The following is a 17885-nucleotide window of genomic DNA, read 5'->3' as shown; positions in this document are numbered from 1 at the left end:
TGCAGTACATTTAATTATGCATACGTAGTAAGGTATTTAAGTTTTCAGCCTAAGAATATAAAAAATAAAAACAGTTATTATCATTTTTCAATATAATCAACCTTTACATCAATAAATTTTTTAAAGTGATGAATTAATTTTTCTATACTAATAAAAACTATTCTGAATTTTAATCCTTAAAATACTTATTTTTATCCGTAACACTTAAAAATAAGAAATAATGTTCGAAAGTCTAATGTTTGCATGGAAAAAATTTACCAAATAATGAAAAAGTGATCTCCGCAATGTTAAACTATTCTTTTGCGATATAGAAAAATTAATTTATCGTTTAAAAAAATTTATCAAAATAAAGAGTGATTATATTGAAAAATAAAAACGATTGTTTCATTTTATCCTTAAGCCGGGAACTTTTAGACATTACTACATACGTAATTACCCTTTTTTCACGTTGTTATCGCGATCAAAAGGATTCGAGAGGCGATTGCTACGATTTTTGACACGAGACACGCGTCTCGTCGCTGTCGATTCCGACGGAGATCGTCGAGGATCAACGCGGACAATGCGGGGTAGCGGCTCGATCTGCGGATAACGGAGCGGGGGAGACATGCACATGAATGGAGGTTGACGTCTGGGGTGTCGCGAAGGACATTCCGGCGCTTAAATCGGGTCTGGAGCCCAATTGCGTAAGCACGACAGTCACGACAGGCGTCCCGTCACGAGCCATAACGGGTGCGCACTTTTGTCGTATTATAGATGGAAAAGTGCCATACAATCACCTCGTCCCCTCGTGATCCCGCGTCGGGAATTGCGAGAACGAGAATTCGCAGCTGACGCAGCCGCACCTCGATTCTCCCGCCTGGTAATTCGCGTATATCTCACTCGGCGATCCGTTCGACGTTAATCCCCGATGGAATTTCGCGCGCCGATGTTTCATCCACAATTTTCCAAATTTATTCGAGCGCCTCTTCGGGCGATTCTGTTGACACGTCGCGTGATAATCCATAACACCGCTTTTACTCGAAGTTTTGTATCTCCACATATGATTTATCGTTATATTATTATTATTATTATTACTATTTTGTTATGTTATATTAATTACATTATATTATCTCATATCTCTTTCACTTCAACAAAGTTATTATTATTATTATTTTATTGTTTCACTCTGTATTTTAAATGGATGATATCTTCTTTGGAAAAAATGAAGAGGTTGCAGTGGAACATTTGCAGTGGATTAAGAACGATCGTATGTCGTTTGACTCCGAAAGGTTACTGTTCAATTCTAAAAATATATTCAATCTTTTTCCTTCAGTTCCCTAATGCATGTGTATAAATAGAGAACTAAAAATAAAAGATATTATACAGAGAATACGGAGAAACTGACAAAGAGGATAAAGTGCTCGGTCTTCTCGCCGCCCTTGCTAGAAGACTATGAAATCCCCATTTTCTTACGTCATCCCCATAGCCGCTGAGTCACGCCGTTCTATCGCACCCCACGGGGCATCGTAAACATTCGCCACCCTCGTATTCAGGGCTATCGGGTAAAATTGTATGTCCCGAATAGCGCTCGGGGTATATGTTTTCGAAACGTCGAGTGTGCAAAATGTCGGAGAGAGAACATTTTCGTACAATCGAAAGCAGAAGGTAGGTTCCCAGAAAGTGAGATCAATCTTCGGTGACATGTTAATTATCAAGAATTAAAATTACCTAATCTGTCCTTTCGGAGAGAAATTAGTTTCTGAAAATCAAGATTGATTAACTTCTCTTTTAGATTACCTTTCTCTCGAGTTAATTTTAAAGAATCACAATTGACTGTTTTTTTTTACATAAGATCGATTTTCGAAAATCAAAATCAATCAGTTCCCTTCACGTTTCTCGAAAAATCATCACTCGCCACTCCGTGGTTCGATTATTCGACACCCTGTACGTTAGTCGCGGCGCCATAACGAAATGTATATAAATCTAGTTATTCCGTGGCGCGGCCGGACTCGCCAACCGTGTCAATATGTAATTCCTCCGGTTATGAAACGAAAATTTACGAGCACAAGGCCGCCCTGTGCCATTATCATAAGTGAAGAAATTAACGTAATCGCAATCACGACGGCCCTTTCAATTCCCTCAGTAGCGACGACAACGACGACGACGGCAGCGGCGGCGGCAGCGGCGGCGGCGGTGGTGGTGGCCAATATATAAAACGTGTAATTCAAGATTTCCCATGGATCGGTTCGTGCTCGAGATCGGATCTGAATTGCGTCAATACGCGCGCGTTGCATAATGATCTGTAATATGGCATAACTCCGCGTATCGCGCGCACACGCCCGTCGCGTTCACGATCACGATATTTCTATTTCGCGGCGCTATCGACGGAGGTATCACGATGTTATCGTCATAATATGTGGCTCTTGGTCAACGATCGACGGTTTATCAAGCTAGAATCGTTACATAGGCGTTCCGTTGGAACGTAAACATCCACATTGGACGAGGTATTCTCCTCTCGACGCGAACAATGAAGTTCACCTTAAATTCACACGTCGGACTTCAGGGATAGAAACTTTCCACGTATATTCTCATGGCTATTCTTATATTAATTTTAAATACATGGGTATTTTAAATACATAAGTATTCTGGTTCTTCAGTCATTTCGAAATGCAGACTGACACGAATTACACGGCACGTAAAATTATAAATAGAATAATAATATCCTGAATTCCGACACGAATCGACATAGATCGTCTAAAGTTTAAGACGCAAACTTATAATTTAACACAGAGGAGACCGAATTGCCATTAGTTTCTGTCGCGACACGCGATACATATCCTCTGTAAATATACCATGTCGAAAGGTGAGGATGCCAAACATATGTAAGAAACACGGGAATCAAACAGTTCGAATCACTGTGCGATCGAGCGTTACCGTGCCAGCACCTCGTCTTCGCCGATGCCTGTCTAGATCATTCCGCTTCGCTCGTTTCAGTTGTGATAACACTTATTTGCATGTCATAGAGCTCTGTGAAACGAAAGGCCTGATATATTACGGATAAATTGTGCTACACATTGGATAGATAAATCAGAGAAATTGCTCTCTTCACGAGGTACGAGTATTTTGTTTACGTATCGTATTTGTTTCCCTTGTCTCACTTTACTTCGTGTTAAAATCATTTTTGGATACTTTATTATTGTTTAAGACTTAAGTATTTATTTATTACAATTATTTTTAGATACTTTAATATTGCTTATACAATTTAAGTATTTTAAATAAAACTCTTTTTTTCTTTATTACGCAAGAAACACGTTATTAAACAATTAACAGTTATTTCGATCGTTTGTGCCTTCAAATTATAAAAAATGGCTCCCAGCGAACGTTACGTCTTGTTTAATTTAAAGCAAATTCCTTCCGATTGATTCATCCGGCGTCCGTTCTTTAAAAGTAAACTCATGTTTCTTAATGCATATATATGTTCAACATTGTTTAACAAAAAATTACTTTTTTGGAACACAAGAACGAGAATAATCGTTTCTTATAGTTTCTTAAACGCTGAATACTATCCCGTTTGCTAAGTTGCTCTACCACGTCACAATTTTACAGTTAAAATTGCAAAAAGGACTATTTTAGTGTATTTTGGCATATTATAACTTCGATATGTGATGTGCTGGAGAAGTTTTATTGCAATTAAAATTTGATTCCTTTCGATAGTTGTTCCACAAAATTATATTATTCGCAATAAAGCATAAACAATATGAAGTAATTTGGGATCAAACCATTTCATACGTCGCGTTACTTCAAACCTGCAAACGTAAACAGCATACAAATGTTATCCATCTTTTTCAGAATTATTCTAAGGCATATTTTTTCCGCAACTGTAGAGGATTGAAAATTGTCCAAAAATTATTCGGTACAATTTGCAACACGCCGGGAATGCTACGTCAGAAAAATGGAATCGACGAACGCTGAGAGAACGCAGCAACGTAAGGATGAAGCCGAGAGTTCGTCCGAAAGTTCCTTGTTACCCTTGTGGCCTTATTTACCCCCATCGACAGCCGACTCGTCTTTTCTAACTCTCAGTTGTAACTGCGCAAGTGGCTGCGAAGAGTGTAATTATGGAGCTTTTGCCGAAATAAGAGAGAAATGCGCCTACAAGAGACGGCGCAGGAAAAAATTCCCGAATGCAAAGGAGTCTTTTTCTTCCGAGGGGCCTTCCTTTGTTGAAGTGTCTTCTTCTTTCGAGGGGTCTTCCTCTGTTGAAGTGTCTGTTCCTTTTAAAAAGACATCTAACTCATTTGAGGAGAATACGAAATCGCCTGAAACCAACGAAGTCTCCGTAGTGAAGACCGTAACGAAGACCGTAACGAAATCCAAAAGTATGTTTCGAATTCGTGTTGTAAGGTCTAGAAATTTCAATCCACAGTTTTCAATCATAATACTTGTCTACCATACATCCGTAATTATTATTCGTAATTCCACTTCGCTTCCGAGAACCAAATGTTTAGCCGATCTGAGAGATCCGGATCAATTTGCCGAATTATTTTGTATTTCGTGTTTGGTCTAAAGTATACATATTTGTTTCTAACAGGCGAACTCTTTGTCAACTACTGTCCGTATTCCTCCGATAATTGCAGCTGCAAGTCGGGTTGCGCGAAATGCGACTACGCACTCTATACGTATACAGTTAAGAACAAAAGCAAGTTGACAAGTAAAGTCAAGCCACTGTACGTAAGATCCTCGAACGGTTTCAGGAAGACGTCTAACGGAAGTCGGAAAACTGCGAAATCATTTTCATTATTCACTATGAACATTTTAAGGAAGAAAAAGGCGAGATTCCCTAAAAGTACGTTACACGTTCACATTCGTAAAGCGCTATGTAATTCAAAACTTTTACTTAAAATTCTTTCTAATTATAATACTATCCGCGATTACATAGCTTTAATTTGACAGATTTTCGACTGTTTTAACTCCAAAAATTAAATATGAGTTTAGTTGAATACGGCAGATCAAAACTAATTTATCTAATTATACTTTATACACGAAAAAAATGATGTATTAACAGCATTAAATCTAATTGGAAAAATAATCTTGTTATATCAGTATCTTCCGGTATAATTAAGTATTAATCTTGTTATATCAGCAATCTTGGTATAACAGTGTTAATAAAATAAATACTTGTTTTATTAAATCAAGAACATGACATATTATATCAAATTAACAAGATTATTTCTCATTGGACTAATGTAATAAGACTCTGTTAATAGCACACGCTGCTTCTATATAAATTTGTAGTAGAAGTAGCCTTGGAAAGCTGCTATCCCGAGTCCTCCAGCAGTTGCGATCGTAAGTCGGTCTACATAAAACGTAATGTCAAGCTGTATACACCTAAGGAACGAATACCAAAAACCGAGAAGAGGACATCGGCAAGAATTTCAAAAAACCTAAAAACAACGAAAACTGTGAGAACTCTGAAACTGATCAGCAGTAAGAAAGTTCCGAAGAACGTAGTGGCGGAAATTTCTGAGAGTACGTTACGCACAAATTTCATGTTGTACATTTGAATCCACATTTTTTTAACTTATAACACTCGACCTATTATGACTGTCACGCGATAGATTTTCGACTATTTATTTTACTTCCAGAAACTAGACATATTAAATATTTCAATTCGGGATATATATAGCTCAAGCTAATTTATTTTTATTAATTTATTTCAAGTACTAATATACTTTTATACGTTATTTTTGATTTTATTATTACATACATTCTTGTTACACAATTTTTTTTTAATAGGAGACTTCATGAAAAACTGGTTTCCTGATTCGTCTAGCAGTAACAGCAACGACTGCAATTCGGGCTGTACGGATTGTGGAGAGCTCATAATTACAAAGAAAAAAAAGTTGAAACACAGATCCGAGAGAACGAGAGCCTCAACGAGTACAAGATTATCGGAACTTCTTCGTAATATCGGAACGTCTTCGGTAATCGAGAAATCAGTTAAAAATAAGGAGGGTTCGAAACAAACAGCGGAAATATTTTCTAAAAGTACGTTCAAAGACCACCTTAAATTTTTATGGACGATAATCGTGACTACTTTCCATGTAATAATGTATAACTTTTTATTATTTTTCTTCTTTATAATTTCTTCTTTGTATATAATTTTATTAATTACGATGTAATTTGAATTATTTGTTTTACTGCGAAAGCTATAGACATTTAATTACTCCAATCTGTTACTCGGAACTAATTATTAACTACTATTAACTATTGTGAATAATATTATTTTTAACCACCATTATTAAGAAAATGTTTTAACTAAATAATTATCAACTCATGTACAGACATCTCTTGTATAGATGTATTAGTGTAGATACTTTGTATAGATATACATATATATGACATTTCTCTCTTTTATAAATTTATTCTTGTGTTCTAAGGACGTTTGTCGCGGTCCTCGTGCGACTATTCTGAAAGTGATTCTTACTTCACTGATGAAGATTGCTGCAATAACAAGTGCGGGAATATCCGCCAATCACGTCGCACGAAAAACTTGACTGCAGGATTTTATCGGAATTTTAAATAATATGCTAATCGAATTAATAAATAATTTAATTACTTATATTGCCATAAATAATTAATACATTACGGATGTCCTATAAGAAATTTGTGATATATATTAATTAACGACGCTTAATATCACACGCGAGGAAGTTATGTTAAAATAAGCCAATACATTAATATATGATAAATCTCGTTATATGTATAATATTGAGTTATGTATATACATATATACATATATATGTTGCAGGCATAATACAAAATCAGGCATTTTACAAAAAGCCGGAATAACGAGATTTTTAGATAAGAAATAGTTTAGAAATGATTTTAGATAAGAAGAGTTTAGAAATGAGATTCTTGTACATAATATAATAAAAACAATTTGTAAATATATGCGTGGGCGCGTGGCGCTCCGCTCCTCCCTCGCATAAAAAATCTAACTCCAAGCCTATTTCTAAAACTTAAAACTGAAATTTGGTTGAAATAGGCTTGGAGTTAGATTAGTTTTTATGCGGGGAAGGAGCTACGCCCCTCCCTCGCCTACATATGTACTGTCTGTACACACATATCAGCAAATTACTTCCCTTAGCACTGACAAACTCTTATATTTCTCAAATATTTAAGCGAAATCTAAATAATGCGTTATAAGTAGGTACACGCATGACGTTATGCCGGCTTTTTGTAAAATGCCTGATTTTGTATTATGCCTGCAACATATACATATATATATCATATATGATATATTATAAACTTTACATATTACATTAATTTATTTGAATATATTTTACCATAACTTCTCTTATGCGTAATAAATACCGATCAATGGGAAAATTATTATGTATGCGATTTTCATGTAATTACTATTGAACAAATTACTGATTTATGTAAGTGAGTACCGGTAGAAGAGAAACATTTTAGCGAAGTGACATTTCTCATCCTAATCAAACTGTACTTACTGTATGTTTCTTTTCAGAAAAATGTATAAGCAATAAAGAAATAATATATTTTGCATAGAATGTGCTACGGGGGGAAAGTTCCTATATTTAATCTAAATATAAACTTTATATTATTGCAGATAGATATAATTCTTTATATATAGCGAAATTAACCTTTCTCTCTCTTTCTCCCCCCTACGAAGCTTTCTTTCCCTTTCGAGAAGACTCTTTCGAGTCTGACTCGGCATCCGGACGGACCCGATTAAAACGGTCACAATACAAGTTAATCAGACACAACGGGATCCGTCGGACGGGGGGGGGGGGGGTAAATTAAATTAACCCTCTCGCGTCGCCCCCGCAGAAAGCGGCGCGCAGCTGGAATGCGATTGCGTAATGCAGATAAAATCGAAATAAGAGATTACCTCGTGCGGATGAGACGGGGAGGACTGAAATTCCGCAATGATATGCAAATATTTAGATAAGATTGTCTACGCCGTGTAACGGTGCTCGTACACACGCGCGCGTTCTCTCTACGAGCCTGTTTGTGTATACATGGAAGCGCTATTATCGCGCGAATAATGAAGCATGGGCGGCACGACACTTGCGCTCGGCTATTTTAGCATGCGGAAATAACACGATTGCGGGAAAACGTGTATCATCTAAAATTATCGATGGAGAGAAAATATTAAAAAGCTTCCTCGACGAAGAAACATTAATTCCGGTATAAAAATAATATCGCTCTTTCATTCTCTTTCTCTTTCTCTCTCTCCCGGATGATTATATAACAACTGAGAATAAATAATCTCCGAGCATTAAGAGTAATATCATCTTTCCGCGTTGCTCCGATCGTATTACTCTAGGTGAGCGTGCATAACGGTGCAACACAGATTGCTATTTTGCATCCGAGAGATAAACACGGGGACCGGAGCGCGCGGGCTGCAAGGTGGTCCCGAGACGCGGCGGGAACATAATACGGGGCGTAAGGCGTCGGGGAAACGGGCGTGTTTTCCATGGGAGTTATCGCGAGAGAGAAAGATAGAGAAAGAGAGAGAACGCACGTTTATCCCGACTGAAAAGTCGGTGAGAAGGCGGGAGTGAGATGCCAGGGAAAACCTGCGGAGAGAACCGGTCACGTGCGCCTGTGCAACGTGCCGCCGGCTGTGTTCTTGGGTTCACGGCTCTACCTTGCCACCGCAACTAGGAGTTGTGACATAATAGGCTCGCCAATCACCTACACCGCGTTCGCACTAACTGGGAAACCGGCGAGCGCGCAAGCCAACGCAATTTCCTTTACGGACTGATATATCTATCGATATGAATAAATATTAGATTAATATTTATCAATGTAGAGCAGACATGGCGGACACAAAAAAATATTATGCTGTAATTATCTTAAATATTACCTGTTAATTAATATATTAAATATAAAAAAACAAAAATATTATATTGTACAAAGAATGGAAATATTATTGGTATTGGTATTGGTATTGGTATTGATATTGGTATTGATATTGATATTGGTATTGGTGTACAAAGATATTATAAAACAGATCCCCGACATTACTTTTTCCTTAGACTGACTTATATTTTATATATATATATATATATATATAAACTTTGCCTTCTCAGTTAAATTTCTCAGAGTCACGTGCATCTGTTGTGTGTTAATCGCAGCAATCTCTTCGAAGAGAGATTCAGAAAAAGGAAAGCGAGGTAATAACAAATTACGTTAGATAAAATAGCGAAGAATTGTTAGAATTACGTTCGCGCGTGCACTTGCCGAATCTAGGCCGTGGAAAGTAACTGTTTATATTAGCATTACGGTCTTTCCTTTTTTTTTCTCTCGCTCCTCGTGCTCGATGACGCAAGCGCCGTCGCTTCGAATACTTCGCGGGGAATATAAATGTTCCGCGTTTTATGGGTGTTATGTCTGATACGGAGAGAGTAAAGTGGGTTCACTGTGAGGCGTGATTATTCGAGATCTTTCCTTTATTCAGAGAGCGCGTGTTACATGTACTGAGGTTCATGGAGAACTGCTACCGCCGCTAGTCGGCTAGTGATAAACATAGGAGGAGCGAAAAGAAAGACTCTGATTGGCTGTAAACGTTAACGTGTGTGTGGCTGTGTTTGTGTATGGCGGTCGGTTCAAAAATACAATATTTCCTCCCCCTCATAATGAAAACCTCGTTAACATTTACTCGGAGAATATCTATCAGGGAAGCGATGTTTCCGCGTTGATCTCCGAGGAAAAACCGGGGGTGCGGCGGTTCTATTCTGCACTGCGTTGCCTTCAGGTGTTGCTGCTGCCGGTGGAGGAGTTCCTGGAGCCGCCGTAGACGGAATCGGAGTGCCTTGGCGTGACAATGGAGAAGCACATGCTTCCACATTCCTCGGTTTCAGGGGTGTGCAAGCTTTTGGAGGATCCGGGTAGAATCGCACGTGACGGCTTTTCTCTTCGTTGTTCACCACAGGTAATGGAAGATCAGATTGCTTTGCCGTCGGGTTTTCTGAATATCCCCGAATCTGGTCCACATGGCGCTTGAACCGCTTGTCTCTATATTCAATTTCATAGTGGAGTTCTCCTAAACGAGCTACGATGGTTCCTCGAACCAATTTGTCCATTCTGGGATTTCCTGAAAAAAAATACACAATTTGAGTTGGTTTGAATGACCGGAATGTTGGAATGTATTGTGCATTCCATTTTTGAGTGACTCTCGTAAAGACGTCGTCAGGACGCACAAGTTCCAAACGTGTTCGCAATGTTCGACCCAGGAAGAGCTGCGATGGTGATTGTCCCGTAGTCGAATGCGGTGCAATACGATAGTGACGGAGAAACTTGTTCAGGTCTGCTTGCAGCGTGTTCCGGGAAGTTCCCATGGCACGAAGGGCATCTTTAACAGTCTGCACACTTCGTTCGGCTTGTCCATTGGTGGATGGATGATAAGGCGCCGTTAGTTTGTGATACTTGACGCCGCTTGTTTGTAGAAACGATTTAAATTCAGCTGATGTAAATTGCGTTCCGTTGTCTGATACCACGATGGTAGGAACACCGTAGGCTGTGAATAAGTTATGAAGTATGGCGATGGTTGCCGCTGTTGTCATCGAGTTGGTAATCTTGACTTCAAGCCATTTGCTGAATGCATCGGAAACAATTAGTAGCATCATCCCAGCGACGGGGCCCCCATAATCAATGTAGATGCGTTCCCAGGGACCTTTGGGGTAGTCCTATTCATAGCGAAGTGATCGAATCCATCTCCTTCAATCTTTTCTCTCCTTTGCAGCGACAAAGAAGATTGAATAGCGTTAATCGTCGAGGGTAGTGAGGCTCTTGAACAATAGTCAGCATTAGTGTTCTCCTTCGTAGGTCTGAACATCACATCGAAGTCAAAGTGAGCGAGATAGTCTGCATAATTAGCCATTCTGCTGATACATAGAACTGGTAACGATTTCTCTGGGAGAAAGATTTGAGTCAAGGGCTTGTGATCCGTAATCAAGATCCAATGACGAGCATAGAGATAGTAGAAGAACTTTTGCACTGCCCAAACGATGGCAAGCGCTTCCTTGTCAATCTGGGGATACTTCTCATACTTCTGTTCTGTAGCAGTCATGGTGCGGCTCGCATATGCTATCGGTCGCTCTTGTCCGTTGCTTAAACGATGAGAAAGCACGGCACCCAGGCCCGTTTTGCTGGCGTCGGTGGCCAAAAGCAGAGGGAGTGACGAGTCATACGGCATAAGAACTTGAGGTGATATCAATGCTTTTTTAATATCTTGGTATGCTTCTTCTGCGGCAGGTGTCCATTTGAAAGGCTCTTGATGAAGCATATTTCGAAGAGGTCGGTCTTTCGTCGAAAGATCCGGAATAAATGCACTGTAGAATATGGCTTTCCCGAGAAATAATTGGAGTTCCTCTGGGGTTGAGGGTTTTGGTGCGTCTCGGATAGCTTCTATATGTTTGTCGGATTTATGAATGCCCTGAGCGTCGATCCTGTGACCCAAAAATTCCATGGAAGGAGTTGCGAAGACACATTTCGCCCGATTGAGTCGTAAACCATGAGAGCGTATTCTCTCCAGCGTTTGTTCCAAGACTACCATTAGATCGGCAAAGTTTTTGGCATAAACTACGACGTCATCGAAAAAATTACGCACTTGAGAGAGACCCTCTAGGACAGACTGCATGCGTCGTTGCCAAATAGCCGGAATATTTGCAGCTCCGTAGACTGCGTGTGTAGGTCGGATTAAGCCGTGAGTTGGCGTATTTAGCGTGAGCGCGTGACTGAACTCTTCATCGACCGGTAGATGTGTGTAAGCATCTGTAATGTCAAGATGACAAAAGATTTTTGCGCCTTTCATTTCATTAAATATTTGCTCAGCCTTAGGAATTGGTTGTTCATCTACGATGATGCGCGGGTTAAGTGTCGGTTTATAATTGCCCGTAATACGTAAATTGCCGTTTTTCTTTGTCACGACGTGAGTGGTGGACGCCCATTCGGAGTATTCGACTTTTTTGTAGAAACCTGATGATATCTTCGCATCGATTTCTCTTGCGTAAGCATCCCGAAGTGCAAACGGTATCTCTCGCGCTTTGACGAATACTGGCGTGGCCTCCGGCTTTAGGTGTAATTTGACAGGTGGACCTACTAACTTCCCTGCCACATCGCTGAATACATCCTGGTAGCGATCTAAAAGTTGCTCTAATTGCCTTTCCTGCTCCTGGGTAAGACGGGGCGGTGTAGTGGATACCGCGTGAATCTTATCCGGCGCTGAGAAGATTTTTGTGAAGTCTATCTCATGAGTGAAATGTGTAATCCATTCTCGTCCAAAGAGCGTGTCAAAATCGCCTTCGACCACATATAGATTTAGCCTCTAAGGGCCGGTTGTTCCAACCTGTTGGTAATCTAACTAATAGTTAAATCATGTGTCTATCTTTGTCTAATGTAAAGGATAAACAAAGACATATATATGATTTAACTATTAGTTAGTTTACCAAAAGGTTGGAACAACCGGCCCTTAGTCGTCTGACCAACCTTAACGTTAACTGGCAAACGTCCGATACAATTGATTTTGTGGAGCGTATAACTGGCAAATTGTCTGTCGGTTTTCTGCAAAGAACAAAATGGTTTAAAAGTGCGCAACGTTTTTTTACTTACGATGCCGCAAGGTGCTCCAGTGTCCAATTCCATTTTTAAATTGTGGCCATCGATTAAAACATTGATCATCCGCTTTTGCGCTACGCTGGTGGAGCCGATATCATTGACCTTATTGAAATATTGGACTGAGTCGACGTGTTCCGCTGGTACGAGTGCGTCGGAGACTTGATCGGTTTTCTTATTATTCCTTGATCGACACACTTTAGCGATATGTCCCTTAATACCACAGTTGTGACATTCGGCGTCACGGAACTGACATTGACTTCGTGCATGGTCCCTTCCACATCCTTGACAAGGGCGGTCCTGTTTCTTTTGTGACGAGTCCTGCTTATGCTGCTGCTGCTGACGGTTACGCGAAAATGATCTCTGGCGCCGTTGTTTATCGTTATTCTTTTTCTTTGGCTGAGAGTACCCTAATTTATGCGTAGTTTCAGGTCAGGGACTGACAACTTCGCGGTCTTAACCTCATTAGCAGTAAGTCGCGTTGCCTCAAGAGTATGCGCGATATCAAACGCTGCGTCGAACGTTGCAGGTTTTTTTGCTATAATTTCATCGCACATGTCGCGGGATTCGAGGCCATGCAATAATTGCTCTATTAGCATTCTATCGAGAAATTCTCCGTACTCGCAATAAACTGCCCCTTGGCGTAATCGAAGAGCGAAATTTGATACTGTCTCACCCTTTTGTTGACAGATTTGTCGGAATCGAATGCTTTCTGCGAACTTATTTTTTGCGCGATCCATATGATTTTTAAGCGTATCTCGTACCTGCTCAAATGTGAGATCCTCAGGCGACCTTGGGCTTACCAGAAACTTGAGTGCCTGATTGAGCTCAGTTCCCATGTGAACACGAGCGAAGTTGGCCCATTGCTCTTCCGGAATTTTGCTTAGTTTGAGTGCCCACTCGAAGCATTTAAAATAGTCTTCCACGGTGACACCATCCGAAGAACGAAATTCGCCAATATTAAATAACGGTGGCTTTGATTGAGCCGTGGTACCGGCTGTGGCACCTGTTGCCGATTCGGCAACCATTCGCGCAGCTTCTCGAATAGCCTCTGCGAAGACATTCGTTAACGATGCTAGAACTTCGGTTGATAACGACATTTTTGCTCGTTCGTAGCTATCATCGATTATAAACCCTTTACTTCTGACACCACTGTTATGTCTGATACGGAGAGAGTAAAGTGGGTTCACTGTGAGGCGTGATTATTCGAGATCTTTCCTTTATTCAGAGAGCGCATGTTACATGTACTAAGGTTCATGGAGAACTGCTACCGTCGCTAGTCGGCTAGTGATAAACATACGAGGAGCGAAAAGAAAGACTCTGATTGGCTGTAAACGTTAACGTGTGTGTGGGTGTGTTTGTGTATGGCGATCGGTTCAAAAATACAATAATGGGGCGGTGAATTTTCTCGGCGATTACACGGCTACGGCCGTGTAGGATAATGAGAATTAATTTTAGATCCCCGGCTGTTCGCCGCGAATATTTATGTCGCCAGTTTTACCGTTAACGATAATTTCGCTCGTTTGCGGCTGCGTTGCGACACTTCGCTAAGCCGGCCGCCGCGCCGCGCCGCTCGCGCGCGAGTTGGGCAAGACAAATCCCGCAAAGGTCTCCGTGTCCAGTCACATTGTTCAGAGGCCAGGTGGGAGCACTTATGCCGGGATAATGGCAATGTTTATAGCGTATAATTAGTGCCTTAGTTGCGCTATCATACGTCATTTCTCCGCCGAGCCTGCATCAAAATCGATACGTCGAGGAATTAAACTGTACGGAACATTCGAGCGAACGCGTTGCGTTTGAATCGAAAATAATGAAGAAATATACATGGCATATAAAAATATATAAATCGCAGCGCGACGTAAACTCGCTGACTTCGAACAGAGAAATAAATATAAGAAAACGAGAAAAACATTTAAACGTAAACATGAAAATTTGAGAGAACAGAACGCATGGATTCAATATTCGCTAATGATCCACTTGGTCGACGAGATGCGTAAAATTCTGAGACGTAAATATATCTCGCAGATGTCCTTAAAATAATTTCGCATCCTTCAAGGTAGTTTCTGAAATTACCGAAGAACACTCTCGAACGAAAATCGGATAGTAACGGTTCGTCCGCGCGTCGAATTCGTCGGCGCGAATCGCGCTGACCATGAAGTTACCAGAAAATCCGACGAATTCACGGGCGGTTATACTTTCAGAGTTCCGCGAAATTCGCGACGAGAGCGGATTTACACGCGTGAGATGCGCTTCGCGCGGAATGCGCATCACCTCCTTCGCGCAAGGTGGACTATTTTTAAGCGTTTAGTTATATTTACGACGGGCGAAGTGCGACGACACATCCCGCGATACATTTCCGACGCGCTATCGAATCGCCGAAGAGAACAATCGCCGAGACTTCGATCATTTCTGACATCGGCGCGCTTTGGCAAGCTCGCGCGAAACTATCTATGGCTACGGATCCGAGGCGTTCTTGCCCTCTGTGCGTCCTGAATTGCAGAGTACCACTATTCATTCATTCGTATACGGACGCGCGATTAGGCCGAATTTCTCTTTGACGTGCGCGCGCGAGGGCAGGAATTCCTGCGCGATCGCCCTGCGCGTCGGTCCAAGTGCGTTTCACGTGCACGATTAAACGCGTGTCCGCCGTGTCCGTTTACATGAATTGTTTCGCGATGCCCCGAGTCATGCGCCTCCCTCGTGTGCAGCACTCTGCGCCTGAGCGAAGAGTCACGGATGCGATTACGAGGGATCCACACGTGTCCACGCGTCGCGGCGCCTTTCCTAACGCAAGGCTTTTATCGGGCCGCCCGCTATAACGTGATCTCCGGTACACGTGGTGAACGCGAGATCCTTATGTAAGAGAGCGGGTTAGGGATGTAGATATATCTGAACGTGTATTTCCACCCACGCCTGCGCTTCGTACGATCGTAGCGATAGACTGCTGGTTAATCTTAAACTTTACTTCCGAGAAAGAGGATCCCAATTTCCGTGGGGAAATGACTCTCTTAAGGTAACCAAATGCCTCGTCATCTAATTAGTAACGCGCATGAATGGATTAACGAGATTCCCACTGTCCCCATCTACTATCTAGCGAAACCACTGCCAAGGGAACGGGCTTGGAAAAATTAAACCCTGTTGAGCTTGACTCTAGTCTGGCACAAAATTCAATTTTAATTTTTCGCCCGTGCAGACAAATATAAAATTCATAATAAGCATAATTGTGCACACAGAAAAGCACATACTACCTGCAAGTATATATTATTTGTTCCATAAGTATTTGATAAGTTAGTTATCCGCAAATCTACCATAAAGTCATCACAATAAGTATCTCATTTACTCATATTCTAAATCTTAGCAAGTACTTCAAACAAGAATATTAAATTAATACAAGAATTCGGTTTACTTACTATATAGGGTCTATGAAAGAGAAACGTATACTTAAATATATGTATAATATTCTTGAAAGAGGAATAAATTCTTGTTTGAGCATAAAATGATGAGCTTTTCTAAGACTTGTGTGCCAAGTATATCTTAAAACTATTATTAAGAAAATATTCTTTGTTGAAGAAAACTATTACTTAAAACAAATAAAATAAAATAAGTAATTGCTTTTCTTGGCTGTAGAATGATATTTTTCTGTGTGTAGAAACGTGTATATGCATATAATCGGAATATAATAATAACAAATAATTTTTTTCGTATAACAATCACCTATTTTTGTGAAAAAGATATTGATTCCAATTTTTTTTACGTAAACCTGCAAAATAAATAAGCAGCTACTGTCTGCTCGATTTAATACGGTAATCAGTGTTTTCAATGCCAAAGTGCGTTCCAAAAAATCTTTGCTTCAAAAAAGTTTAATTTAAAGACATATATCATTGTATTATTTATAATATGTATATTTTCAGGTATCTCCTCGTTAAAACGCGTAACAAACATCCGCCTGACATTTCCTAAATACGGATAAATACGCTCTAAAAATACGTTCTACGAGAAATCTCATTAAATTAAAATTAAGAGCAGAGATTGTGGAGTTCCGTACATGACGGAATGGGTTCAGCTCCTTAACGAGGCCGGCTGCGATAATTATGGACGTCCTCTTCGCTCTCTACGAAATACCTCTGCGTAAAGACGCCCACGAGTTTTGTGTGTTATGTATCTTCGCGCACGGAGATAATTATTTTTATCCCGCCCCTTTGACAAGAATGTCAAGATACGTAAAAATAAAAAAAAAGTTTAACGCAAAGGTCCAATCGAGCGTGTCTTCAATCTCACTATCGTTGCAGTCTTCCAGAAAAATATGCACGCACGGCAGCGAAAAGCATTCTAGAAATCGATCGACCGGCTAATGGAATCGCGAATAAATAAGGAGAGATACTTGATTTAAAAATTAAAAGTAAATAATTTTAGTTTTATAATTATTTAGTTTGATTAAAGATAATTAATATATAAGTTTCTCTCCATTAATTCGTCAACTGTCTGTCTCAAAGTCGTCGCACTCATTGTCAGCGCCGCGATAGCGTACCCCAGAGGCACCACCGTCGGACGTAATTATCGTCGAAGTGACGGCTGTTGTTGGACGGAGCGCAGATAACGCCCCGAGAAAAATAACGCGGTGGCCCACGATAAAAAACGAGCCGAGCGACGCAACGCGCTAACTCGCGTTGCATGCCGCGTAACACTTATTTCGCGGCTCCGTTCCGCCGCGCCGCGCCGCGCCGCGCCGCTCGCGTTCCTCCGCGCGGGGCCTCCGGAGCGTGCAGCCCGGGCCCCCTCGTCTGCTCCAGAAACCTACTTTTTCGAGTCACCGTGGCACAGCGACGACGGATCCCCCGCAATCTCGCGTGCCGCCAGCTGTTATGTCAACCGAGGGAGAAAAGAGAAAAAAAAGCGAGCGCCCTGCGGGCCGAGGAAACCCGGCGCGCGGCGGGGCGATTTCAGCCCCCCCTTCCCTCCCCACCACTCGTCCTGTGCGAATCTTGGATAATCAAGCTCGTTGTAACTGGAAATAATAAATGCTCGCGAACTAGAGTATTTCCGAAAGAAGCGAGCCGATCAACCTTGCAAAAATCGAGATATTAATAAATCTGAGTGCCAAGATCTATTTCAGGATCTAATGTGACGATAAATAAATTCTACTACAATGGAAAAGCGCAACTTGCGGCTATGAATAATGCTTCTATTTGCGGAATGACCTATTGTGAGATGATTACGTCAATTACCTAACCGGACTATAGGCGATCGCTTGTGCGTGC

At 40.9% G+C, this 17885-nt stretch overlaps 1 protein-coding gene across 2 annotated transcripts; it reads left to right on the top strand.

Annotated features, from left to right (window-relative positions):
• The first annotated feature begins 1829 nt into the window (after positions 1 to 1829).
• Positions 1830 to 7556, top strand: LOC139777038 (uncharacterized). Of its 2 annotated transcripts, none has more exons than XM_071714191.1 (6): positions 1830 to 3091; positions 3829 to 4358; positions 4571 to 4825; positions 5278 to 5508; positions 5776 to 6027; positions 6420 to 7556. In XM_071714191.1, exons 2-6 carry the CDS (start codon positions 3932 to 3934, stop codon positions 6563 to 6565), a joined length of 1311 nt encoding a protein of 436 aa, XP_071570292.1. In that variant the 5' UTR covers positions 1830 to 3091; positions 3829 to 3931; the 3' UTR covers positions 6566 to 7556. The 2 variants fall into 2 exon arrangements, with proteins under 2 accessions (XP_071570292.1, XP_071570291.1); XM_071714190.1 differs by having other exon boundaries at positions 1836 to 3091; positions 5275 to 5508.
• Positions 7557 to 17885: the final 10329 nt, after the last annotated feature.

This window comes from Temnothorax nylanderi, unplaced genomic scaffold (assembly GCF_030848795.1).
Source record: "Temnothorax nylanderi isolate EJ_2023f unplaced genomic scaffold, tnyl_v1.0 TNYL_tig0136_pilon, whole genome shotgun sequence".
NCBI lineage: Eukaryota > Metazoa > Arthropoda > Insecta > Hymenoptera > Formicidae > Temnothorax > Temnothorax nylanderi.
Note: the sequence above shows the minus strand (reverse complement) of the source record. Positions and strands in the feature narration are given on the sequence as shown.

What these genes read in the sequence shown, in the direction of transcription:
- LOC139777038 (XM_071714190.1), top strand. Translation starts at nt 3,932, where the DNA reads ATGGAATCGACGAACGCTGAGAGAACGCAGCAACGTAAGGATGAAGCC. An exon ending in AAAGGCGAGATTCCCTAAAA is followed by an intron (nt 4,826 to 5,274) that starts GTACGTTACACG and finishes ATAAATTTGTAG; the next exon opens with TAGAAGTAGCCTTGGAAAGC. An exon ending in AGTGGCGGAAATTTCTGAGA is followed by an intron (nt 5,509 to 5,775) that starts GTACGTTACGCA and finishes TTTTTTTAATAG; the next exon opens with GAGACTTCATGAAAAACTGG.